We start from the raw sequence: 26234 nt of genomic DNA, 5'->3' as shown, positions 1-26234 counted from the left end.
CCCCCCCATGCTTCATTTCTGCTTGTGAACGTGGCTCTTCATCTTTATTCTCTGCTGACTGACCCACAGTCAGAGCGGATGATGCCTCATCAGAACCGGGCGACACTTTCAGGATGTCTTAAAGTATTATTAAAATATTACACTTTTTCTTTTCATCAGTTGCCATGTCAAGGATGCTTTTGTCAAAACACCTCAAAGATAAGAAATTATAGCACACATTACACGTCTCATGCAAATGAGCAACTGTGTTTTGGGGAACAAAAAGTTGAATTTTTGAGAATATTGGGAGAAATTTTTACAAAATAAAAAACCCTGATAATCCCAACACCAATTTTGTACCATGTATATTGTGTACAACTGAATTTCATCGGGAATAAAGTGTTATATATTTTTGAGGGGAAAAAAAAACATTCTAAACTAAGATGCCAAAGTCATAGTTTTTAGTCAACAAAAGTTGTAAAAATTTGAAAATAAATAGTATTTTCCCCCGAGTTAAAAACAGAATGTAATATTAAAACCAAAATTTAACCCGAAGGGGGAAAAAATAATCCCAATTTTTCCTTTTTTAATTTGAACATTATTATTATTAATTTTTTATTGAAAGTAGAACAGTTTAAGTCTAATGAATAAGTGGTGAACTGCCAAAGTAAAAAAATAAAAAATAAAAACAAATCAAGGAAGGCTACCCAAAACGTACATAATTATACAAAAAGGCACATTCCCAGATTTAAACCCCATAGAGCAGCCGCAAGTTTGTTCACATTAAATATCTGCCTAAGGTGGCAACTTTAATGAGTCAAAAATTGAGAATACGTTTTCGGTTCATGATTTCTTTTGCAACATGAATTATAGTTCTTACATTTCAGACTACAAAGTGACATTGAATGAAATGAATTTCGATTTTTACAAAATGAAAAAAAAGGGATGTTTTAAAAGTTTTAAACAGCTGGGTTTTTTTCTCTAGCAAAAAATCGGACTTTATCCTGTAAATAATATACCTTGTGTTGTGAAATAAAATGATTGTATTTATGCAGGGATGGTGAATTTAGCTGATACTTAACAATCATATCAAATTCATTATGCATTTGAAGGATGAGCAGGCACTCAAGAGACCCCAACTATTTATATGCAAGCAATTAAAGTCATCTTTCCCTAATATGTCCCATTTTAAATCCTCATGCGGTGTCAAAAAACACGAGGTACAGGCAAGAACAGCTGCTCCTCCTAAGATGCTCAGAGCGGAGAATGGAAAGTGCGGCGTCGAGGGCAAGTGAGGGTATTGTTATCTTTGGGCCACACTTGAAATGTGCTGCGCTTGGTCAAAGCCCGTTTTCATGGAAAATGAAAAGCACGTGAAGTGAGACGCCACATCTGCTTCGCTTTAAAACCGTGAGTGAAGCAATCAAAAGAGTCATCCGAAGAGTGGACTGACCACTTGCCAATGGCCCGTTTTACACCACCTGTAAAAGCTGCCATTTTAATGCCTTTTTCCCCCCCATGTCGCTGTTCTGTAAAACCGGTAGCGGAATGTTGAGCATGCACGTGATGTGAACAATATAACATTGAAACAGGTGTGAAGTCTTAAGACAGAAATAGTGGCGATAACGTTGTACATTAGCTTAGCATTTAGTCAATCTAAGCTTCAGCATCAGATGCCTCGGCAGAGCCATCAGTTAATTTCTATCTCATTATGTTTTTTCCCCCCCAACAGGACTACAGCGAGATAATAATTACCCCCAGCTAGTCTTTGTGCTCCTTTGACACCAGGCTGCGTGAAACATATTGCATTATTTATACGGCTGCTGTTTCCGGCGGGATGAGGAGCCATTAAAGCAACCGTGAAAAAAGCCTGCGTGGAGGCTACTGAGAATTCTGACGTCTGTTGCTTTGTGCTGCATAATCAGGGTCATAATCATTATCCGGGCCAAAAGATGTTCTCTTTGTCTGGTCTGAACAGGTTGATGGGCTTGTAAACTTAATTGGTCATTTTCTTACCCCGGTTGGGATTGAGGTTAGTGTGGGTTCTCAATGCAACTAAACTGTGCTTGATTGGAACTGTGAGATCACCTAGAACATGTGATTGGTTAATTGAGTCAGAAAGCAAGTTCAAGAAGGGAATGGAATTCATGCAGAAATTGTGTGTAAAACCTGAAGAGGTGATGCAAAACTGAGATGCTGTGGAATGAATTGAATTAGTTGAAATATAGAATGTGAGACTTGAAGATGGAATGGTTTGTAAAATATATGTGGAATTGGAAATTTCACTGTGAAGTCAGAATTTGAAACAGTTGAGAAATGTGGAATGAGGAGGGAAAATGTAAAACGAGCTCTGAATTTTGGAGATTTGATTGTGAACATGACGGAAAATGTCAACGTATTTTATGTCCTGAAGAAATTGAACGGTTTCATGTTGGAAAGGCTTCAATTGTGCGAAGGAGGACATAAATATGTAAACTATCTCTTCACTTGAGGTAATTTTGGGAACATGCTAAACAAAAGAGTCCCTTAAGCATTTGGAGCAAATTCTTGTGAAGGAGTAGGCATCAAACCAAAATGTCCGACTTCCTGTTCAAGTTTGGACGTGGATCCTTGAGACTTTTTCTTGAGTTATTATAGATGGCTAATTAATTTGGTATTAATTTGTGAAACTGGTTAAGATGCATTTTCTAACTTTTGTGAGTTTGGGAGCTCCTGTTGGGCAACGTTTTCACCACAGTGGCAAAAAAAAAAATTGTTTGTTTTTCTATTATAGTAGTTGGGAAAAGTAATAAACACAACAATTCCAAGAGGGCCTGGTGTTCGGGTCCTAATCACAACCACTAGCAGCAACAAACTGGCCCCCGCGCTCCCACCAGGAGGAGGATTTATATCTTGTGTTATTGCAAGTACGCATTCCTGACATTAAGGGACGCCTACGGATCTCTTGGACCTTCATCACACGCGTTTGTTCCAGCTTGGACTTTGTGGACTTATTGTAGTTCCCCGTTACCGAGCCATAATCCGCCCAAAACATGACAATGACGTCTAAAACTGTTACTAAGTTTACATGGTTCAAAACTAGAAGCAATTACCGTAGTTCAAAAAAAAAAAAAAAAAAATCAAATGGCTGCTTCAAATCAAATGTCTTTTGGGCATCACTTTGGAAACTTGTAAATTGTTGAAAATTGTTTTCTCAAGCTAGCATAAGCCAGGCAATAATCATCTCGAATAAATGATATTTTGAGAGAGGCTGCCAGTCTTGTTTTTTTGTTTTTTTTAGCCTGCTACTACTCAAATTCAGCTCAAAATATTGACAGCCGCTGTTAAACGTTTGCACCCTTAAGAGCTGGATTAATCAATATTACTCGTATGATTATACAAAGGGTCGCCTCTAAGGTTATTTTGGTTGTACGTTCACGGTAATCAATCATTCTCGGGGGCAAGAAACATAAATTAACCTATCTATGGACCACAACTTTCCTCCTCTGCATGAACCAAGGATGCAAATATGGGGCGGCACCATATACACGGTGTAGTTTATAAACTGCTGCCTCCATGAGTTAAAATGCGTACGGTGTTTTTTTTTTTCTTCCTATGGATGTTGTGGTGGTATAATCCTTTTAGCAACAGATATTTGAACAACTATACAATACTCACAGGTACTTTATATTCTGTGCAAAACAACAAATAGCCTATTACTGCAGCTTCCTGAGCAGTTGTGACCGTCTTGTGTATATGTAAATATGTCTATGAAGTCAACATTTAATTATACTATTGTACCGTATGTTTATTTTTATAACATTTTTGTTTATCTTTTTCCTGAAATCTACTTGCTGGACTCACCAATGGCCAAGCGAGATACGGGCCTGGAAGAGGGCTGACTGCTGACCTGTGAGGAAACGTGTCATAAATATTAAGACACCAGGGGTGACATGATTCAGATGGTAGAATGTTTTGTCTCCCAACCTGAAGTTTGTGGGTTTGATCCTCAGCCCTTGTGACCATGTAGAAGTGTCCTGGAGTGAGATACTGAATCCTTGGTTGCTCCCAATGTCATCTATAGGTGAATGAGTTGACAGCGTTAAAGTTTTTTGACTACCTTGAAGGTAAACCAGTGCTATACAAGTCAAAGCCTTTTCCATTACAACTTAATAAAAGAACAGAAACAAGCTGTGTTCAACCTTCGAAGCAAAAAGTGATAAACAGCAGGCGCAAAGACAATGAATCGAATTATTACTGGGAAGATGAACAGGTGGTCCCGGGTCACGGGAAAGCCGTAAATGTGCCGCTTTTGAATGCTCAAATGAATCTTGGAAGTCGAGATTGGACGTTTGGATCCGGTGACTAAGTGTCATTCACGACACATTAAGCGGCTTCACTGATGTGTTGGGATAATGAGTTTCGCCTTGTTTCACTTCGCCCATCTATCCTTTACGAATCGCTGACTAAACAGGGAATACGGCCAACAATTAAAAAGTCCTCTAATTACTTGTGAGTCCTAAACACAAACCTCTTGTTTGGCTTTCACTGAACTGTTCTTTCTTCCTAATTTCTTTGTGGGGAAAAACAAACTTTAATCAGAGTTTTGTGAAGAAAAGATGAGGTAGCCATAACATTTGAGCTCATGCCATGGCAGGCACACATTTGGGATTCAAGGTCACCCTCATAATCATAACCCTATCGAATGAAACATAAAAAACTAACGTGCACCATTTGACTACACATATAATATGATTTACACAAGACTCCCTACTTCTATTACAGTACAAATACTACCTTCTGCAGCTACCCAGCTGTGTTGCGTCGCCACGACGTTGCTGTGCCTGCACCTGATCAGTTGTCTATATGATATCATTATTTGTACTCGTGGTTTTGCAGACTGTTTTATACAAGACAAAAATAAAAAATAAAATAAAATTGAGCCCGCCCGAACAGGGACTTGAACCCTGGACCCTCAGATTAAAAGTCTGATGCTCTACCGACTGAGCTATCCGGGCTCTGTCAACTGTAATGGAAAATCACTTTATAACATTGTACCTAAAGATTGTGCCGGTATGTCCAAAATATTACTAACATATCAGTTTTTATTAGAATTTTATCAACACGTAAACAGCTGTTCCTCGTTTCCAAAATGAGCAGAATTGACAAACTCTAACAACTCTTACGACACAACTTCGATATAACTGTACTTTCTTTTTGTGTAGTTGTACTACCTCTGTGATTATATTATATAATTTAATATTACTTGCTTATGCGGGAATTAATTTGACAAATTAGCGTTTTTTTTGTTGAAATATAGTGTTGTAAAATTAGAATTATACAAACGTTATACTCTTCCGCCATCTTGAGGCCAGGCGGTGAAAGTGTTACGTCATGAATTACGTCATCCACAATACGGAAGTAGGCACATGCTGCTAACAACGCTTATAAACAATCAGAGTTTGGGTGTTATAATACAAAGCGCGTTTATTATCTGCAGCGGATTCGTTAAATGTTGTGTTTTATCTTCCTTTACTTCTATGGAGAGGTATTCAGTGCACAAGATCATCGGTGAGGGGTCTTTCGGTCGGGCTTTGTTAATCCAGTGTAAAAAGACTCAGGAGAAATATGTGCTCAAGGAAATACAGATGCCAAAGGTATACAAAAAGGTGCAAAAAAATGTTTTTTTCAAGATGAAATACTTATATCTGTATCTAAATTAATATGAAGTTTCTGTTAAATGTGTGCAGAGTGCGTCCAGACAGGAGAAGTCAAGGAGGGAAGCTGTTCTGTTGTCCACCATGAAGCATGAAAATATTGTGGCTTTCCACGAGACATTTGAAGGTAGGTTGCAAAAGTACTCGCACTACTTAAGTAGAATTAGTTATTATTATTATTATTCCTAGGGCACAAAAGTAAAATTGCACTTTTACTGACAAGTAGCCTACTGTATACATACAATACCCGTTTTGATATCTTGACACAATGAAAAAATATCTGCACACAAAATAGTTTCCTATTGTTACATGTTTGTTGCATGCTTTACTATGTATTTCCCTGCATTACCCTCACGTTGATATTTTGTGTGTGCGTGCTCTATGTGATGTGTGTTTGTGCAGCTGATGACCTCTTGTGTATTGTGATGGAGTACTGCAGCGGAGGAGACATGCTCCACAGGATCCGTCAACAGAAGAGCAAGCAGTTCCGCATTGATGATGTAGGTCTCATTAAATTCAAATACAGTGAGTGAACCTTCGCTTTTCGTAGGTGGGAGGGACAAAAGGCTGACGTGAATTGCAAAAAAATATGATCCCTTACTTGAAACGTGTCTTACTGTTAAATTACCGTAAAACAAAAAACAAATGGCCTCAAGATAATTTGATTTCAAAATAATTCACTGGAAATACATTTAAAACCCCGTAAAGATTACTACTTTCCTTTAGGCATTTTATTACATTTTTGACTTAGAATTTTGTTTTTAATCATTGCCAAACTTAAACCTGCTGTTTGAACAAGGGGTGTGTAGACTTTTTATATCCACCGTAGACACTTATTCCTATGCTTTATCTTAAGTTGGGCACTTAATTTCTACCACTGCCAATAGTGATCCTGACATCTCTGCATCATTTTGAGAGGTTTCATCATCCTGCTCAATCCCACAAGGAACCGTACTTGCTTGTCGGACCTCCGCTAGAATCTTCCATCTTAGAGAAAGTGCACAAAAATATGCGGATAGATGTGAATAAGAGAATTTTTCAGAGAATAGTTGTTAAGAAATTTGCAACTGGTGAATCAGTTCACTGTTGAGCTTTTCATTCTTTTTTTTTTTTATTCGTCTTTTTTTTTTCCCGTTTAGATCTTGAAATGGTTTGCTCAGATGTGTGCCGGTGCCAAACATATCCACGATAAGCGTGTTTTGCACCGAGATCTCAAGTCCAAGGTACCTTTTCTCTTTTTTTAACACGTTAGCAGAAGCGTCAAATTCAAAATGCCACTAAGCTTTGGGTTCAACTAAATAGATTTTACACTACATTTCTGAGTAAATTGAGACAAGATCGTCATTAATATTTTCTGTGAGAATTTTCTTATGTCTTCACTTCACTCAATACAATTTGTATCCACGGTTGGAGACACCACTGGTCGCAGCATTAGGTAGACTAGCACAATCTAACGAAATCCATCATGTGTCTTTTTTTTTTTTTTTTTCCAGAACATTTTCCTGACAGATAACGGCACAGTCAAGCTTGGTGACTTTGGCTCGGCGTGTGCTCTTAACAGGTAACGGTTGCTTTACGAATGACAAAGTAATCCCACTCCAGATTGTCCATCCTTGGTAACCAGCCAAGTAGAATTTGAGACTCAGCGCAATTCAATTTTTCACATTGCAGCTCAAAGGCGTATGCTCGTTCATATGTTGGGACGCCGTATTATGTTGCTCCGGAGATTTGGGACAACAAGCCGTACAACAATAAGTGGTATAGTATGTTCATTTGACTCCATAATATTGTTCACTGTCTCACAAGCATTTAAAAAAAAAAAAAAAAAAAAAAAAAAAAAAGGAGGGAGGTATGCTTTACTCTGAAAGTATTTATTATTATTATTATTATTATTATAAATCATGACTGCAGCATTATGCAGCTTGAACACTACATTTAAATATGGGGGAAAAAAATGTAAATAATAATTTTATTAATTATTGAGCTGTACTTGACAAACATACTGTACTGGATTTTAAAAGCGTTTGAGCCGCTACAACATTATGCAATATTTGAACAGATAATTTAGTGATTCTGTCATGCACCACTAGAGGGAGCCTGCATACCACACTTTATGAAAAAGAGTATTTTGATGTATTTTACAGTGACGTATGGTCTCTGGGCTGCGTCCTCTATGAACTGTGCACCTTGCGACACCCGGTAACTCCCTTTTCATGAAATTGTCTACTATTTGCTGTTTTTTTTTTTTTTGTAAACTGACTTGATGCCACACTTTTTTTTTTGGTAGAATTTTGTGAAGTTGTCATAGTAAATGTTTAAGACTGCATTGTTGTTTGTTTAGAGAAAAAAAAAAAAAAAAAAAGTACATTGGAAGAGGACCTTGCAAAAAAATGATTGTATAGTAAATCACATTCACAATATTGTCAGAAAAATGCAATTAGATTAGTTTCAAAATTATTCAGCCCGACTTGGCTCAAAGGTTAAAACAGGTGTGTCCAAACTATGGCCCGGGGGCCATTTGTGGCCCGCCAACCATTTTTCAGCGGCCCGCGGCACATGCTAAAAACTCTATTTGTACAGTTGGTGGAGACTACCAATACTAGTATTAAATTCATTATATATTTTTTTATGAAATGATACATTTGAACTATTTACAAGTAAAATGGGAATTGAGGTGAATTGTTGGTAATTCGTTTTTAGACGCAAAAATTGTTTCTCCGAATTGTGAACCTATCCGATTAATTAATGAACAATCTTAAAAATGTTGTTTAAAATATCTCATCTCATTTTACAATATATGTTTTCAAACTAACTGCAATATATAAACAATAGACAATTGCTTGTCTGATTATGGTGCAATTTATTGAACGAAAGTTGAACATTTTTAAAGCGGCCCTTGCATCCTTTTAGTTTTCTGGATGTGGCCCTCAGAGGAAAAAAGTTTGGACATCCCTGGGTTAAAACATAACTAAACAGATGAAAAAAACATTTTGCGTTTACGTCATTGTGAGTGCGACACGACAGGAAAGCGTACGAACTCACGCGGCCGGTGTTCAGTTCCAGGCGCCCAGCTGGAAGAGCCTGATCCTGAAAGTGTGCCGGGGGGCGTACCCCCCGCTGCCCGGGCACCTGCCCCACGAGCTCCGGCTTCTGCTCAAGCAGATGTTCAAGACGGACCCTCGGGACCGGCCGTCCCTGCGCACCATCCTGACCTCTCATCGCGCCTCCAGACTGCTGCGAGCGCATCTGTCCTCCCAGGTAGCGTCCCGCCGTTTGGCGTCACGTCACGACGGGCCGCCGTAACCTGTGACACCGTGCTGTTAGTTCAGATGGCCGCGCAGCTGAATTTGTATTTTTTTGAATGCGACAGGCGATCGAGGCGGAAAAACGGGAGAGGCGGTGGAATCCGGATGAGGGGAAGAAGATGCGTCAACAGCTGGAGGAGAAGAGCTTGATTCAAACCAGGACAATGGAAGGTTAGCATTTACAACATGGGGCGTTTATTGGGGGTCAGGTCTTTATTTTTCTGGCAGAATGCCAGTGATACTAATGTATATGCCACGCAGGTTTATTATAGTTTTGGGAATTTTCATTTTAGTTAGTGAGTTTTGGTTTTTAAATTTCGTTGGTTTTAATTAGATTTCAGTGTTGTTCTGTTTGTTTTAATTTGTTTTAGTTATTTAAAGGCATACTTGACTCATTGAGCCATTTTCAGCATTAAAAAGTTAATATTTTGCCTATAATTAATTTGATACTTTAATTATTTTTCACGTACATTAAAAAGTTAATATTTTGCCTATAATTAATTTGATACTTTAATTATTTTTCACGTACAATTAGTACCTTTAAAAACACATTTTTCAACATGATGTCGACTGAAAATGACATCTCAAGGGCTCAGGTAACCAATCACAGCTCACCTGTTTTCTAGATTTGGTCATATGACATTCACAAGCTGAGCTGTGATTGGTTACCTGAGCCCTTGTGATGTCATTTTCAGTCGACAACAAGTTGCAAAATGTGTTTTTAAAGGTACTAATTTTACATGAAAAATAATGAAAATATCAAATTTATTATAGGCAAAATATTAATGTTTGACTGCCAAAAATGTCTAAATAAGTGAAGTATCTCAAACTTTTCACTGCTGAAAATTGTTCAAGTATCCCTTTAATAAATGTTTAGTTTTAACTAGTTTTAGTATTAGTTTTAGTTAAAAAAAAATGTGAATTACATATGCACAATTTAAAAAAAAAAAAAAAAAAAAAAAAAAAAAAAAAAAAAAAAAAGACCATGGGAGCCACGCCATCTGAAGGTGATTTTTTTTTATTATTATTATTGGCTGCTGCTAGATGACGTCACCTCTGTGTAACACTTTCTAACGTTCTTATTCCAGTTAATATCAAAATAAACGTACTGTAATCACATTCACAATCACAAGGCTAAAACAAAGGACTTTTTTGCCATAATTATAGTTTGTTAGTTTTGTAAACGTAAAATGGAGTTTCAGTTTTTTAAATAGCAATTTATTTTATTTTGTTCACAAAATTGTTTTTTAATTAGTTTTAGTTTACTAAAATAACCTTGATCATCCCATTTTTACACACACATGAACTCATACAGTGAGTGGCCCAATTATTTTTTTTTAAATTTTTTAACTCAACTACATTGGCAGGGAGCTTTTTATTGTTAAAGATCATTGAGTCTAATGTATGCTAGTTTCATGTAATATTGACTCAGACCTATATTTCAATACGGGCCACTATTTGAGGAAATGGGACAATCTGCCTTACCGCAGATGCGGAGCTTCACGGCGAAGACGGCGCGCGCCTCCCTCGAAGGCGGTGGGCCGAACCCTCCGAGACGGCGCTGCAGATGTTGGCCGACGCCAGCCTCCTGTCGTCCGATGACATCACCGGGCGTGTCCCCGAGGAGGGCCGGCGGCGACGAAGATGGCGGCGAGAGCCTCCAGAGAGGCTGCTGAGTCTGCTGGGGAAAGCCGAGCTGAGTCCGAGCTTCAGCACATTCGTGATCCACAGAGAAGGTTCGAGCTGATGACGTCGCTCGGTAAAAAGCTAATGCAGGATTTGGTTTTATTTTTGACACCTGCAGCTCCATCTGCAAGAGTCCAAAACTTCAAATTTGGGTTTTATGACAGTTGAGATTTTTAAATTAAGGTTTCAAGCATAGGTTGGGTTCAGATTGGGGTTTCAACTTTCCAGCATGGATTAGAGCAGGGGTGGCGAGATCCAGTCCTCGAGGGCCGCAGTCCTGCTGGTTTTGGATATTTCCCTTCTTCAACACAGCTGATTCATGATCAGCTCATCAGCAAGCTCTGCAGAAACCTGATAACGAGCCTGTTAATTGGAATCAGCTGCACTTCGAGTAGGGAAATCTGCAAAACCTGCAGGACACCGGCCCTCGAGGACCGCAGTTTGCCACCCCTGGATTAGAGGTTCAAAGTAGGGTTTTAAAAATGGATTAGGGTTCAAAGTAGGATTTGATGAGAGTTTCAAGACAGCATTAGGGTTTTAAAGTTGGCTTTGGAAAAACTGGCTTTGGAATTGGAAAACAAAAAGTGTCCAAAATCAGCGTTGGTTCTATTTTGTCACAAGTCTCACAAATCTTTGTTAATTTTTTTTTTCGCTATGTGAGCAAGATGTCTATTTTCACAAGATGTATATTTCTGATTAGGCGACAATCCTCTGGTGGGTCCCCTTTCCCAGCCTAAGGCCGACGACACGGATGGCCCCGAACAGGAAGCCGACCCGGGCGATGACGACGAACGCATACGGCCGCGCTCGGATGACGACGACACGTAAGCGGTTCATCGCTCCTATTTTGTCACGTGGCCATAATATTAAGTACACATGCGACAAATGATAAGACGCAGCACGAGATGAAATGTGACCTGATAAGATATGATCAGACTCAGGACGTGCTCTCAATATCTCCTGCAGGGATTTTGAGGAGGAATCTCCATGTGACTGGATGGGCCAATTGGAGGACATGATGCAGATGTGATGCAAATTGTCATCTTTTGTATATATTAAAAAAATTATGTAGAATTAGTGATTTATTACAAAATGAAGTGCAAAAAAAAACTTTTTAATTCCATTTTTTTTTTAAAACTAAAAAAAAATGATTCAATATCAGCTTCTGTTTTATTTCATTTAAATATTACTATATTAAAAAATAAATTAAAATTAAAAATATTTTTTTTTAAAACTTGTATTTGCACAATTTGCTTTGTTCTTGTTTTGTTACCTTATTCTTTACTGCAAAACTGATATTTATGTTTATGTACAGCACTTGTATACAGCAATGCCTCTTCTTAAAGCGCTTTATAAATAAAGTTGAGAATTACCATTTTTTTATTACATAAACATACATGAAATAAAAGTGTTTCGGCAAAAAAACGTTTAACATCTTTTAATTGAATGTTTAAAATATGAGTCATATTTGACATATTTTGATTACCAGTTTTATTATTTAATTGAAATATTAGTAATAGACTTCACACACTTAACTCGTCTGACTTTTTGTTTGTATTTCTCATCAACAAAACATACAATAATGTCAAATAGTCAATGTGTGCATTTAATGGCATATGCGCAAAAACTGCCCCCGTTTGCTCTCTCAGGCTGTCTGGAGGCGTCTGTTGGTGTTTTGGGTGGGGGGGTTGTACAGGAAGTATTATTCCCACAGCAGCGGGGTCTTCGTGAGGTCACGTCACTCTGAGTCCACCACAATGTTTTCATGTCCGCTTCCTAACCTCCCAGCCCCTCTTTAATGTACTGCAATTTAGACTAAAAAGGCCTTCATGGTTTTGTTAGGATAAAAGGGCCATGAGGTGACACCCGGATGTTGCTGTGACCACCAACAGCCACTGGGTGGAGTCAAGAGCTCTCACAAAAGTTAACAGCCGCCGCAAACACTTAAGTTAAAACTTCATCTTTCCCCGTGGAAATGAATTCCTGGCATAATGAAATTCCGATAACAGATTCATTGGCCAATTAATTTTAAAATAATAATATATAATGAATGAAATATTTTTTTTTCATGGAATTTACAAGTTAAATACAACTGAAGTGTACCCAGGGAGTGATTCTTTTGCATACCACTTGATGGAGCCACACTTTGAGAATCACTGCAAGAGTATGCATGTTTAAGTGGCAATTTTTCCACTTGTCACTTGTCACCCGTGCAGGGAAGTGAAGCCAGTAAAAAGACTTCCTTGCTTTGTCTTGTCACATGAAAAGCTTGGCCAATGACTTGCCTGGACAAAAGTACTGCGACACCCATCTTTTAAATATTCTTCCTCCCACTTGGGAATTTTTGATTTTCCCAAGTAAATCTAAAATGATATGCATCGCTCCAATAAAAGATGATTCAACTATCCCGATACATGGGGTCCAATACGATTCAAGGACAGTTCAAATGATTCGATTTGGTTCTGTTTCGTGGGATTCCAAATCAATTTGATATGATCAGTTCAAGAGGGTAGGATTAAAAGTTACTTGTCATTTTACATGTGAATGAACTTGTCAGTACTGTAATTGCGGCATTTCCTCCAAATAAAAATTTGTAATAACCTGAATTCAATATATACACATAGTTAATTAAATGTATTTATTTAAAAATAAAATGTATGTGACTCAGTATTTCCCCCACACTATTATTTTTACATTTTGTATAAAATACAATACCTAAGTCAAACCTTGAATAAAACAAATCTGTGTTTTCCCTCCTTTTTTAGTGGGCTTGACTCAAACAAAAGATGACCCATGAAAGGTTAAAGGTTAGCCTTTTTGGTCCCACTGGTGACCAATTAATTTGGTGTCATGAGCTGCATCCAAAATGTCTTACCCAGAAACCAATTCTTTGCAGAATCATTAAGTAAAGGTGAAAAAGAGGAAACTGAGCTTTTTGAGTCATCACATATTGTGACACATCGCTACTTTTATTTCCTCAATTTCGGAGTTTATTAGTGTGGACAGTAAAAATGAGAACAAAAGCGCTTTAAATTGTGGCATTAATTCATGATATCACTCGTGCCCGGGTTGTGCAACTCGTGTGCTGAATTGTCATAATGATAAAGAGCGTCCTAGTACGTGGACCTTAAACTGGATGTCAAGTTCATAAAATAAATGCTGAAAAGGAAAGAAAAAAACGATTCCAGGAAGGATGTGAGGGGCGTGTTGTATCTGGCTCCTTAATGAACAAGTCACTCGGGGGGGTTGGGAGACATTTTAGGAAACAGACACGATTGTAGGAGCTGCAAATGGAGTCAGTCATTTGATACACAGCCACTTGAGCGGATCATATTAATCCTGATCAACAATGTCGACACATCCTTTTGTTATTTAATTAGATGCAACCGTCGAATGACATTGAAGATGAAAATTCTGCGTGTGTAAAGTTAATCAAGCTTGTGTTTGAATGCCGCTGTCAGAGTACAGTATTAGTCACTCACTGTGCATTTATTCAAATATAGTAAAAACTCAAGTCAATACTTCCTACTGTAATCTTGAACATGTTACATTTATCAAATCGATACTATACACCAGGGGTGTCCAAACTTTTTCCTCTGAGTGCCACATACAGAAAAATAGAAAGCTGCAAGGGCCACTTTGATTTTTTTTCCCTAAAGTTATTTAACACATTCATTGCCAGACCAGCAAAAAAAAATTGCATCATTTGACGTCTTTTTCCGTCAATGGCAGTGAATGAGTTAAACATGGTAAAAATCAATGAAATTATAAATTGTTTATATAATGCACAGTTACTTATTGAAAACTGCTAACAGTCACAAGGCAAATAGTGACCCCTGTGTGCCACTATAATAGATACGCCTCTCCAATGAGCAGCAGCTGAATCCCAACTTGACATTCTGAACCATAAAAAGAAAAATCGGTCATCAACTAACCACACTTAAGAAGCATTAAATTAATGTGATGGTTTCACAAATTGGACCTTGACCTTTGACCTAAGCAACAAGTGGATGAAACAATTTTTATTTCTGAAACTGAATTATTAGCTGCAAATTTGTGTCTTTGCGTAGCTAAATATGTTTAATCCACCCTCTTTTTTTTATTTTTTTATTTTTTTTTTAAAACAGCATTGAAAAATTTGTTTTAGTATTGCGGGCCGCCAAAAAAATGTATGGAGGGCCGCAAATGGCCCCCGGGCCGTAGTTTGGAGACCCCTGCTATACACAATAACATACATTGTTTAGACTGGCAGGAGACTATTAGATAGTCAAGTTGTTGATTATAACTCACAAACTGCCACATCAAAGCTCGTTCACTCAAAAATGAGGCACCATAAAAATATTTTAAGGCAGCTTATTTAAAGTCCCTTAACTGGGTTGAAGTAGGTCACTTGTGTACCTAATATTGTGGCTGGGATGACCGTCTTTCCGCGAGCTGGTGACTCAGTCGCTAAAGAGAAGTACCCGCTCCATGGGTGGAGTACCGCCTTCCTGTTGCTAACAAAGCACTTGAAAGACACGAGCTGTCATTATTGTGTCTATTTCGGGCCCTCCTTTTTGGTGGTGCCAACCGACGAGTTCTAACAGACTTTTTTTTTTTTTTTTTTTTTACCTTGACCGCCCAGTTCGCGGCCTTTTGCTAATGCCCCATTCTTATTGCCAGACCACAACAATTAATTTAGAACACGCGCGCACGCGCCAGCTGCTTTGATAACACCGATGACGCTAAATACTGTAATAACATTCATATATTTCATTTGGATTCCACATTGACTATAAACATACAAACTTTTCTGAAGCATTCCCACACGTTACTGTGATTTTTATCCTCCATTTTTTTGCCGCGCAACAACTCCCACATAATACTTCCAATTTAGATTGTTCAAATTTCAACTAGCTTAAAAAATTCACGCCTCCCGGGGTATATATATATCGTCTGATTCCACAATTTAACATTTAATATCAACTCTTCCCATTCATTTTCAATGGGACATTGAACTTTTTCTATCACTTTCCACGCCCACTTCCATACATGTAACTTATCATCATTACCAGGTGTCTGATACTGCTCAGTGGTAAAAAGCATTGTCCAGCAACCTGGAGGTTATAATTTCATAATTTATCTCTCAATTTATTTAATAAGCCTTCCACATGCTTTCAAATCTTAGCATTCAGCTATTTAGCATTCAGCTTTCAGCATTCCCGCGCAATTTCTCCAGAAATTGCACTTAAGTCTAGTTCCTTACGTTATTCAATTGAAAACGACACAATTGTAATAATTTTCACTGCCTAGTTTGTTGCTAGGCAGATTTCACTGGTCTCAAACATGACTGCCCGTGACCAATGAAAAAGTTATCATTTGTTAGCCAAAGCCACCACTTAAAGCTAATGTCCGAATAAAACACATTTAATTTCAAACAATGCTCTGGCGTTAATTAGTTTTACAAAAGGTCATGCGAGTCTGGTGCTGGAGCCTATCCCAGCTGGCTTCAGGAAGTAGGCGGGGTGCACCCTGAACTGGTTGCCAGCCAATTGCAGGTTATGTTTGGTGTATTTTTTATTTACTTTTAAATTATTAGTTAACTCATTCACTGCCAATGACAACTATAGACGTCAAAAATCCAAGCAAACAGCCAGTGTTAATTAAAAAAAAAAAAAAAAAAAAAATTAAATTAAATTAAAATTTTAATAAAAAAAAAAAAGAAATTTCAATTTAGTTTTAGTTATAGTCTTCTGACTAAATATAATTAAAGCCTTAGTCATAACTTAGTCACCTGATTGTATTTGAGTTTTAATCCAACCTTTAGTCGACAAAAATAAGGAGCAATTTTAGTCGACTAAATTCTGGAGGTCGAGACCCAGTTTGTGGTCTCAGTAAGACCAAGACCGATCACTATGCACGATGGTAGCACTTAGCAATGAAATTGTTGTCATTGTTGTTATTAATAACAATGGGTATTACTAACTATGAATGAAAACAATGAATAACTAAAACTAAATTCAAATTTCTTGTCAAAATTTGCACTGGCTGTTTGCTTGGATTTTTGACGTCTATAGTCGTCATTGGCAGTGAATGAGTTAAAAAACAAAAACTACAATTTGTCAAAGTACACATGAATGGACTATATTATATAATACATATTATAGAACCTTATACTGCATAGCCCTCCATCCATCTTCTGTACGTCTTGTCCTCAGTAAACATTCTCCCGTTTGCCCTCATGAACTGGAAGTTGAGAGTTGACACAGAGTTCACGTGAATGTCTTCGACGCAAACACACCACACACACGCACACACGTCAGCTGCTGCTTTGTGTCTCCATGCTGGCACACACAAAGCTTTACATTGTGCGTGGGTACGGTGTCCATATATTCCTAATGGGGATTCCCCAAAGTTGCCCATGTGTGCACCATGAAAACAGAAGCCGTCTTCTTCTGTTTTTAATCTCTGATGGCGTTTTTCGTTCACGCCTTTGTGTAGGAAGTGGGCGGGATGTTCCGCAGTAAATTCTGTTACTGCTGTCTGGTGATTGTATGGAGCTGCTGAGCCTCCAGCTGAGCGTGCGCAGGTTCAAACAGTTGATGATTTACACGCGTGTTAGTCACAGTGGACGGCTTACAGTGTCGGGGGCCATTTTAGTTTCTTTTGATCGTGTCCATACATGGAAAACACATTGAAAAATATAACCCAAATGTTTTATTGCATGTTTTGAGCACGGGTCTCAGACTTTTGAGGCTGGGGCTTCGAAACAGTTGCATGACTTTTTTTTTTTTTTTGTGGGTTCTTTGTATGCAAAGAACAGTCTTTGACAAAAGCACTGTTTTGATACTGCATATTTTTGTGGTTTTTGTTTTGTCATGCTAATAATGCTAAGGCGCTCTCACAGATTGATAAGGTTTGTTTAGATGGGAATGAGGTGGGGGGGGTGTTCATGTGACTAGTGGCTTTACTCTTAAACCTCCACTCTTGTTACGGTTTTTATTCACTCAGTGCTGCTTCTTATTTAATCCGAACAATATATGGTCCTTACTGTTGTTTGCTGCATTGTTTCTCTCTAATTGGCGCTCAAGTCAACTCGTCTGGCCTGCCGATACTAAACATGATACTAGAAGTGAAAACAAGGTGGGAGAGCACATAGTTGGGACGTGTTGTCGTCTCAGCGTTGAGTGGACGCTGCTCATATCAGCGTAATAGCAGACATTTCCTCCCAATGTAACTTGGAGAGCCATGCCACCCATTTAAAGCGGGAAATGCTTCATTATCCTCAACGGAGACCCCCACCACTGTCAAACTGAGCTCCTTCCCTTGATAACATGTCATCTCGAATGACAAGCAAAAAATTTTAGGCATTGCTCCTTTAGTTGAGTATTTGGGTTTCTGAGGATCCATACTTGATGCGATCAATTTTGGCCATTTAAACAGGGGGGGTCAACTTTTAATGTGGCATTAATTACGTTAATGCGGGATCTGTGTGTGAAAAGAATTGTCTTTGATGCAGTTATTTTTGCAGGAAGATGCAGTGTGACGCAACAGTCTTGGATGCAGGAATTTTGTCGGAATGTGAAACAAGGGTCTTTGATGCGGTGTCTCAGTGAAATATTTGTCTCCAATCACTTTCCACGCCCACTTCCATACATGTAACTTATCATCATTACCAGGTGTCTAATACTGCTCAGTGGTAAAAAGCATTGTCCAGTAACCTGGAAATTATAATTTCATAATTTATTTAATAAGCCTTCCACATGCTTTCAAATCTTAGCATTCAGCATTCCCACGCAATTTCTCCAGAAATTGCACTTAGTCTAGTTCCTTACATTATGAGAACATTTTGTGGACTCTCTGTGTGGATGTATTAAGTCTTTGATGTAGAAAATTTCTGGTATTTGATGTGGCAATTTTGTGGGACTGTGTGAAATAACCACATTTATTGTAGCAAATTTCCAGGAGCTACAATGTACGCAGAGAACTAATTTTGATGTACTCATTTTACCGGATTTTATTTTTTATTTTATATTAAAGAACAGTTTTGATTTGGCAATTTTGTGGGATCTCTGTGAAATATTTGTCTTTGATGCTGTGATTTTGTTAGTTGTAAAAATAACCATCTTTGATGATGGCGTGGGATCTTTGAGTGTGAAACAACTGCAATGGCAATTTTGCAGGATCTGTGCGATAAGAACCATCTTCGATGCAAAAATTCTTTGTAGTCTTTGTGGCGATTTTGTGCAAACTGGATATATCCTACTATTTTAATAGCCAAAATAACCAAGATGCACGTACCCTTTGCTGTCTTCAGCCCACAGGAAGTGACTGGTAGATGGTACGGGCTGGCATGACCCTTATGGAGCTTGTCAGCCTAAACATGAGTGCTGTGTGCAAGCATGATAACCTTGCACAGCCTTTCAATGCTAAAATAAAAGAAATAAATAAAAAAAAAAAAAAGAGACAATAAACCTCCCTTTAAAAAAAGAGAAGCTAGCAGAATGTGTGTCTGTGTCTTGTCAGAAGAAGAAGGAGGGAGAGGTCAGGCTGATTAGATAAGGTTTGTATATGCAAAGAAGCTTTGTTTATTACCTCCCCCAAGGAAGATACAGTACCAGTCGTGGGTTTGTCATGACCTTTTTCCACACACATTTTGAAAGAGTGAAACGATAAACAAAATAGAGTATGTTTTTGTTTTAAATGGTGAATTTTGAACACGCTAACAGCAGAATTGCATTATTTCGTGGATAATACGACTTGACTACAAGGTGTACCTCAAAGGGATTCTAATGTCTCTGTTGTCAACTGCTTAGCTTTATAGCCGCGGAGCTTAATTTAGTTTAGCTTAATTTATCTGGGCTACTTTTCTACATGGCTTAACCTGAAGAAATGAAGCAAAAATAAATACATAACATCTAAACTTTATTTGACAAATATTCAGATGTCAGATTTCCTGTTACGAGACTAAATGTTATAGACATTTACAGTAGAAAAGTGGTTAGCTTACCTGGCTCCATGCATAGCAGCTATGGCTAACGTAGTTGTAGGATAATAGCGTTGTGGGTAAATGGCCGACAACAACAACACAGCATTATTTTAAAGGCACGGTCTTCCGTTTTCACTCAGGAAAATTCACTATATACAGGATGTATACCCATGAACTCCTTTTCAATCTACACCTCTGGGCTTCTGTTAATGTGTGGTGGTGATTTTTTCCTAAACCCCCACCACTCCAGCCTGTATTTTGCCATTTTGTGGCGACATGCCCCCTGGCCCTGGTAGGTTTCTAATTACGAAAGTATAAAGGTTCCCAGGCTACGTTTTACTCTACCCTGAGCTCATTTGTACTTTGTGCCTCCACCGGAGCAAACACTGCGCATGATGTTAAGGTCAATTTGTTTGTTTTGACAACAGCAATCGAGTCCCGCATCCTTGACTCGCCTTAACGGTGGCGCTGCGTGGGAAATCAAGTCACGCCCAGCCATCTGTTTTGCATTGTTCAGGCAACACAAGTTGTAATAGTTTGGATGTTACTCAAAGACCTCTATATAGTGTGAGAAAATAGATGAAGATAAACCTCAAAGACCCTTCATTATTCCAGCATATCGACTCAAACAGGTGCTTGTTCACATAGTTACACTTGCTAAAGCGTTTAGCCATGTGAGAGTAAACACTTGTGAACCACAAGCACAAGAATCAAAATCAAAATATACTTACTGACATTACAATTGAAAAGTTGCAAAAATTGAATAATTCCTTTGACAGTTTCTATGAAAACCAAACTGTATCATCTTTAATATCACGCTGTTAATTGAGGGTGAGGTGGTGGGATTGATTAAAAAATATGTTGAAACTTGAAAGGATTAATTTGGGATTTAACTTTGTGAAGTGCTTTGAGTACCAGATAGTGTACATAACTGAACTGCTTTTAACATTCTTCAAAAAAAAATAATATATATATATATATATATATATATATATATATATATATATATATATATACACACACACACATACATATAATTATTATTATTATTATTATTGTTGGCCATCCTGTTATGTTGCAGGTTCAATTTTCTTCTTTAATCTAGAAAAAAATATTTTAAACATGTAAAAGGGAAGTTATGCTTGCCTTATTTTCTAAATTTTATGTATATTAAGAAAAAATTCAAAATATTTTTAATGATAATTTAGATAAAGTGCCTTTTATTTTCTTATTATATAGTTTTATGTGATTAGTAAATATAAGTAAAAGAAAATACATTTGAAAAAATAAGCAAAAGATCAAACTTCTATTCTATTTTTAGTTTACATAACTTAATTTCCTTCCTTAAAAAAACATACACTATTTCATACATAAGCACATGCACACCTTACTAATTTAGCCTAACTCGAAGCAAAGACAAATTTCATTTCCATAGCAGTTTCTAGTCTATGATATGATAACGAGTACACGTGCGGGTGTACCAAATAAAGCATCCGCAAGCGTGCGGCGTCTCGCTCAACGATTGCACAAAACTTCCGCACAGGAACTTGGCACTCCCCGCCCGACCAGCGCTAGACGCTCACTTCCTCAATCTGGGTGAGGTGGGAGTAACGCGCCGTCTCACGTTATGCCCTTCAACTTTCAAGCAAGCGCCAAGCTATTGTGGCCAAGTCAAGTCGAAGTCACAAGTCTGACAAACCTCAATAGCTACAATATGTATTCACAAATTAGCCACATCACTCTAATACTCAAATTTTTTTTTCATGTGACCACTTTCTCCACTGTTTACCTCTATGTACACTGGACATTTAAAAGAAACTGGTGTTTGTTCCTGGTGCAAATAGTTTTATTTAAGACTTTCATCCATTTCTGTGCACAAAAACACTGCCTGAACTTTATCTCCATATAACTACGTTAATTTAAGTGTGGTAAAGTTAGCGACAGATAAACACGGACATGAACTTGCAAAAGTATTCTCACTCCCTTCCAGGCGGTTACACAATGTCAATAAAATCCACAGCGGAAGGATTCTAAAGAGGGTGCATAGTGGCTCATTAATCCACAGAGGCGGGTTCAACGAACTGGATGCTGGATTTTAGAGCGTTAAAAAAATTATAATAAAGGTCGCTGAAAGTGTCACACCGAGGACTCATTGTGCAGCATCTTGCCCTTGAGGTTCCTCAGGCTGCACTGCAGGTTGGAACTGGATTCCGACTGCAGCGCCTCGGAGAACTTGGCGTCACACGGCCTTGCCGCCAGCGACTTCCTCTTGATGGAGTTCTGGATGGTCTCCGAGGTGAAATAGTAGACGATGGGGTCGAAGCAGCAGTTGGAGACGGCGATGCACAGCGCCACCGGGTAGATGGTGCGCACCACTGACTCGGCGAAGCAGCCCTTGAGAGTCTTGGTGCGCACCAGCGAGTAGAAAACCAGGTTGACGTTGTAGGGGATGAAGCAGAAGCAGAAGGTGGTGAGGTGCACGGCGATCATGCGCAGGATCTTGGTCTTGTTCAGCTTGCCGCCGCCGCCCCGGCTCACCTTGTGGGGGCGGCGCAGAGTCTGCAGCACCATGACGGAGCAGCCCACGTTCAGCAGCAGCGGGATGACGAAGCCCACCGTCTCGATGAAGATGACCACCTTGGACAGGTGCGACTTCCACTGGTTGGATGAGAAGTTCTCGAAGCAGAAGGTGGCGTTGGTGCGAGGCCGCTGCAGCGACGTGGTGTCCAGCAGGAAGCCCGTGGGCAGGCTGCCCGACAGCACCAGCGCCCACACGGCGGCGCACACCAGCTTGGCGTTGCGCTTGGTGCGCAGCGTCCGCGAGCGGAAGGGGTGCACGATGGCCAGGAAGCGGTCCACGCTGATGCACGTGAGGAACAGGATGCTGCCGTACATGTTGGTGTAGAAGAGCGAGACGGACACCTTGCACAGCACGCTGCCGAAGGGCCAGCTCCGGTTGATGAAGTAGAAGACGCGCAGGGGCAGCGTGAAGACGAAGAGCAGGTCGGACGCCACCAGGTTCATCATGTACGTGGTGGTCTCGTTGCGCAGCTTGAGCGAGCAGGTGAAGATGTAGATGGCCACCGCGTTGGTGATGAGGCCCACCACGAAGACCACGCTGAACACCGTGCTGTACAGCGGGTACTTGAAGCCGTCGTTCTTGCTGCAGCTCCAGTTGCCCGCCGAGACGTTGCCGGATCCCATCGGCGGGATGGTGTTGAACATCGTGGAGACAGAAGCCTTGTTTTCACGTCTTTTCGCAACTGTCCGCAAAGTCTTTGATTCCAGACGTATCTGTTACATCTCTAATGCTGGGTTCTGAGGAAATCCTGCATGAAAGGTGCCAAATACACTAGTTTCCAAGGTAGTCCCAGAGGCAGGGTGGCAGCTGCATGTAAGGGGAGTCTAAAACCAACTCTCTGAGAAGTCTTTTATCCCAGACACTGACACAGCGGTCTCTCCTGGGTGGGAGGTGGCTGGGGATTCCGCAATGCCAAGTTTATACCAGTCATTGGCCAAATGTCTCTGATGCTTGGTCCAGAGGTGCCAAATTTTCCAGTCTCCGACGAGAGGTGGCAGCTCCCGGGGTGTTAAGTTTAACACCAGTCTCTCACTTCTCCCAAGGCAACTGTTCAGTTAGTATTTGATTCCAGACGCTGGTGTACAGTTATGTCTCTTCTGCGCCAATTCCATGCAAGGTTTGAAAGGGGCTTAAGTAGTAGTAGATCAAAGGAGGTGGGTATAGTGGTGACCCCAAAGATATCCTGTGTGAAGGGCGCCAAATTTGCCAGCTTCGGTAGTAGGATGGGGACCAAAGCAATCGTTACTGTCTGCAGAGTATTTGATAGCAAACAACAGCATGGATGTCGCTACTGTTTCGGGTGCAAATGCAGGGGTTGGTGTGGGGTCCCGACGGTTGTCCCAAAGTATTATGCAACGTATATTTTCCTGTTGTCATTACATCAACATCTTAAATGCACCAGTTTACAGTAAAAGGGTTTAAAAAAGGAGCACGAGGGTGAGAGCTCAAGCATAAGGACACTTGGTCCTGGAGATTCAAACCTCTGGACTGGTCCCCATCCTTAATATCCTCGCGGATGTCCAGGAGTGAGCTCATGGCGAGGGGGGGGGAGCTGGTGTCCCTCTTCCTACCCCCCAACCGTGTGCCTCTAGACTGAATAGTCGCACAAAGGGAAGGCTGGCATATCCACAAACAGATGGCAATAGAGAGTAACAAAGTCCTCGCTTATGTCCTGTATCCTCGTCCTCTTCTTACCCCCCAATATAGTTTGAGCAAGTCACTGTATCAGTCTGCGCTCGTGTCTTTTCTTTTTTTTTTTTTCCTCTTGTGGGTTTCAAGCAATCAGTGAGGAGCCGCTGCTGCCCACTCCTTTGTGCCGCTCTCTCTCTCTCGCTCGCTCGCTTGCCCACTCGCTCACTCATACACACTTTTGTACTTTGACTGGGCTGGGACTGGGTCAAAATCCCCGCCTCCCGGACCCTCCCCCTCTCCCTTTGTCTGCTCCAACAGGACAAACAAATGCTGCTTACTCTTCTTTTTTTCTTCCCCCATTTCATTTTAGTGATGTCACCTTCGTTACTTTTTTTTTTTTACCACAGACTAATAAAAAACTAATCACTAAAAATTGGTAGATTTGCTTTTTTTTTTTTTTTTTTGATAAATACATTTTTGTTGTTTTTCATGGACAAAATTTTAAAATTTTGTTTTTTGATTGCTTTGACACCATTTTTTTTTCTCGCAATAAAAATATAGAATTTTCCTAAATTTTCAACGATTAATAGTGGCATTTTTAAACTTTTTTTCCCGCCAGTGGTGCATCAATTACATTTTCCACCATTTGTGGCAGGACTGAGTCTCTATCCCAGCTAAATACTGTACTACAATTGTGGTACATAAGAAGTAAGATTAGCTTGAGACCTGAAATATGCAAGCAGTGTTTGAAGTGCTTTGAAAGAATATTATGTTAATTCAATTGGGGTACGTACAGTTGTGCTCCTAAGTTATGTAAACTTATGAGCACAGTTGTGTATATCACCATTCACCACTAGTTGGCAGACAAAGTTGTGCTCATAACATTATATAACTTATGAGCACATTGGTTTACTAAGATTACGAAAAGTGTGTTGGTGGGTTTTAAAAAAAATTTTTTTTGATTTATATTATTTCTCCGTTAAATGTTGTATTTTGCCTTAAATGGTGTGTTGTAACTGTGGAGCACATCTAATTACATTGTATATGAAATGTGCTACATAAATAAAGCTGCCTTGCTTACGATTATTATATGACAACCTTATTAATACACAACTCATGCATAATGACTACATTTTGCCATTAATATCATTCACGTTTGATTCACAAAATATTTAGGAGAAAAATCTGGCAGTTTTTTTTTTTGTATTTAAAAAATTGCAACATTGTAAACAAAACAAAAAATCACATTTTTTTTTTTGTTTCTATAAAAGATGTAACGTTCATAATATTTATCTATAACAAACATTTTTATAAATATATATCTGAAGTAATGTGATTTAAATGAAGGATCCCGGGAAATGTAGCTGTATAATGGTGATCCAAAAATAATAAACAATAAACAATGCATAGGATAAAATAGCAATTCAAACTGACTGAATTTCAACGATTAAATGAAATGTTCAATCAATCATTACTCCAGAAACGATCAAAAGCTGCAGTGGTAAATGGTAAATGGCACTGCAGCTTTTGATCGTGTGAGTCATATCTTAAAACAAGCGGGTAGACGTGTCTCCTTGTTGTCGCTGCCAGCGTGTGGGCAGCAGCAGAGGATGAAACGGATAAAAATGAAATGAAATGGACCTCACAAAGCGCCCTTTGCAAGCTTTTCACTCCTAGCATTCAGACACACGCACTGTACACAGACTCGCACGCACAAACACATAAGTGCCCCCACATTGTCGCCTTCTGTTTCTGAGACTGCATTACATCACTTTACTAATATGGCCTTCAAAATCCTCCTCTTTGAATATATTTTATAGTGGCTCAACCTCTTACACTTCAATGACCATGACAATAAAAAACAAAAGGCCATATGCAAAACTTTTTTCCACATTCAGTATTTGCGACCTCACCTCTCACATCATGTTTTGGTACATAGCCTCCATTATTTGCTGAAAAACTCAAGATATTCACACATTTTTGTGCTCAGGCCAAAGCCATATCTACTATAAAAAATATGACTTTCGTACTTCATCTCGGTGCCAGGGTCTGCGGAAATGAGGGGACGAGCTACATTTATAGCCCGGAAGTCCTTCTTTCTATTTGCATTATTTCCAAGGGGATACAATTTGTTTAAAAATCTGAACAAATCTTCGCAACTGTGTTTGTTTTTATTCTGATAAAGTGATACGTATTTGTTAGGTACTGTTCAGTTGTGTTTAACTTTTAAGCTCTATTAACATAATTTTGGAATGTAATCTTTGCTTGAGAATATTTATCTAGGTACAATATTTATTTGTTGCATTTGCACTACATTTTAATTGCATCATTCAGTATTTTTTATTCTACTGTATTTGAACCGTATTAATCTTCATATTGTATACTGT

At 39.0% G+C, this 26234-nt stretch overlaps 3 protein-coding genes and 1 non-coding gene across 8 annotated transcripts in view; 1 reads left to right on the top strand and 3 right to left on the bottom strand.

Moving 5' to 3' along the window:
* cog6 (component of oligomeric golgi complex 6) overlaps nucleotides 1–8944 on the bottom strand; it is a 113176-nt gene extending 104232 nt beyond the window's left edge. The window contains exons 1-3 of one of the 3 annotated variants that reach the window (XM_077540538.1): nucleotides 8718–8944; nucleotides 3946–4036; nucleotides 3823–3868 (exon numbers count right to left, since the gene is read on the bottom strand). The gene's annotated coding sequence lies outside the window, so the exon portion shown is untranslated. Of the gene's footprint in view, nucleotides 1–3822; nucleotides 3869–3945; nucleotides 4037–4755; nucleotides 4775–5304; nucleotides 5323–8717 lie in introns of those variants that run through there. The other 2 variants (XM_077540539.1, XM_077540540.1) reach the window with 2 other exon arrangements.
* On the bottom strand, nucleotides 4904–4976 carry trnak-uuu (transfer RNA lysine (anticodon UUU)). Its single transcript has one exon. It is a non-coding gene; the product is annotated as a tRNA-Lys (tRNA).
* Nucleotides 5371–11791, top strand: nek3 (NIMA related kinase 3). 3 transcript variants are annotated; one of them, XM_077540542.1, is made up of 12 exons: nucleotides 5371–5615; nucleotides 5709–5802; nucleotides 6078–6175; nucleotides 6815–6898; nucleotides 7169–7236; nucleotides 7347–7433; nucleotides 7820–7874; nucleotides 8733–8933; nucleotides 9046–9151; nucleotides 10471–10716; nucleotides 11367–11490; nucleotides 11633–11791. In XM_077540542.1, the coding sequence occupies exons 1-12, from the start codon at nucleotides 5388–5390 to the stop codon at nucleotides 11694–11696; spliced, it is 1455 nt and encodes a 484-aa protein (XP_077396668.1). In that variant the 5' UTR covers nucleotides 5371–5387; the 3' UTR covers nucleotides 11697–11791. The 3 variants fall into 3 exon arrangements, with proteins under 3 accessions (XP_077396668.1, XP_077396667.1, XP_077396669.1); XM_077540541.1 differs by having other exon boundaries at nucleotides 5371–5627; XM_077540543.1 differs by lacking the exon at nucleotides 11633–11791 and having other exon boundaries at nucleotides 5371–5627; nucleotides 10471–10739; nucleotides 11367–11491.
* Nucleotides 11792–21458: 9667 nt separating this feature from the next.
* Nucleotides 21459–24211, bottom strand: lpar6a (lysophosphatidic acid receptor 6a). The gene has a single exon (XM_077541748.1). The coding sequence runs from the start codon at nucleotides 22857–22859 to the stop codon at nucleotides 21771–21773; it is 1089 nt and encodes a 362-aa protein (XP_077397874.1). The 5' UTR covers nucleotides 22860–24211; the 3' UTR covers nucleotides 21459–21770.
* Between the last annotated feature and the right edge of the window lie 2023 nt (nucleotides 24212–26234).

The sequence above is a fragment of the Festucalex cinctus genome, chromosome 13 (assembly GCF_051991245.1).
Source record: "Festucalex cinctus isolate MCC-2025b chromosome 13, RoL_Fcin_1.0, whole genome shotgun sequence".
NCBI lineage: Eukaryota > Metazoa > Chordata > Actinopteri > Syngnathiformes > Syngnathidae > Festucalex > Festucalex cinctus.
Note: the sequence above shows the minus strand (reverse complement) of the source record. Positions and strands in the feature narration are given on the sequence as shown.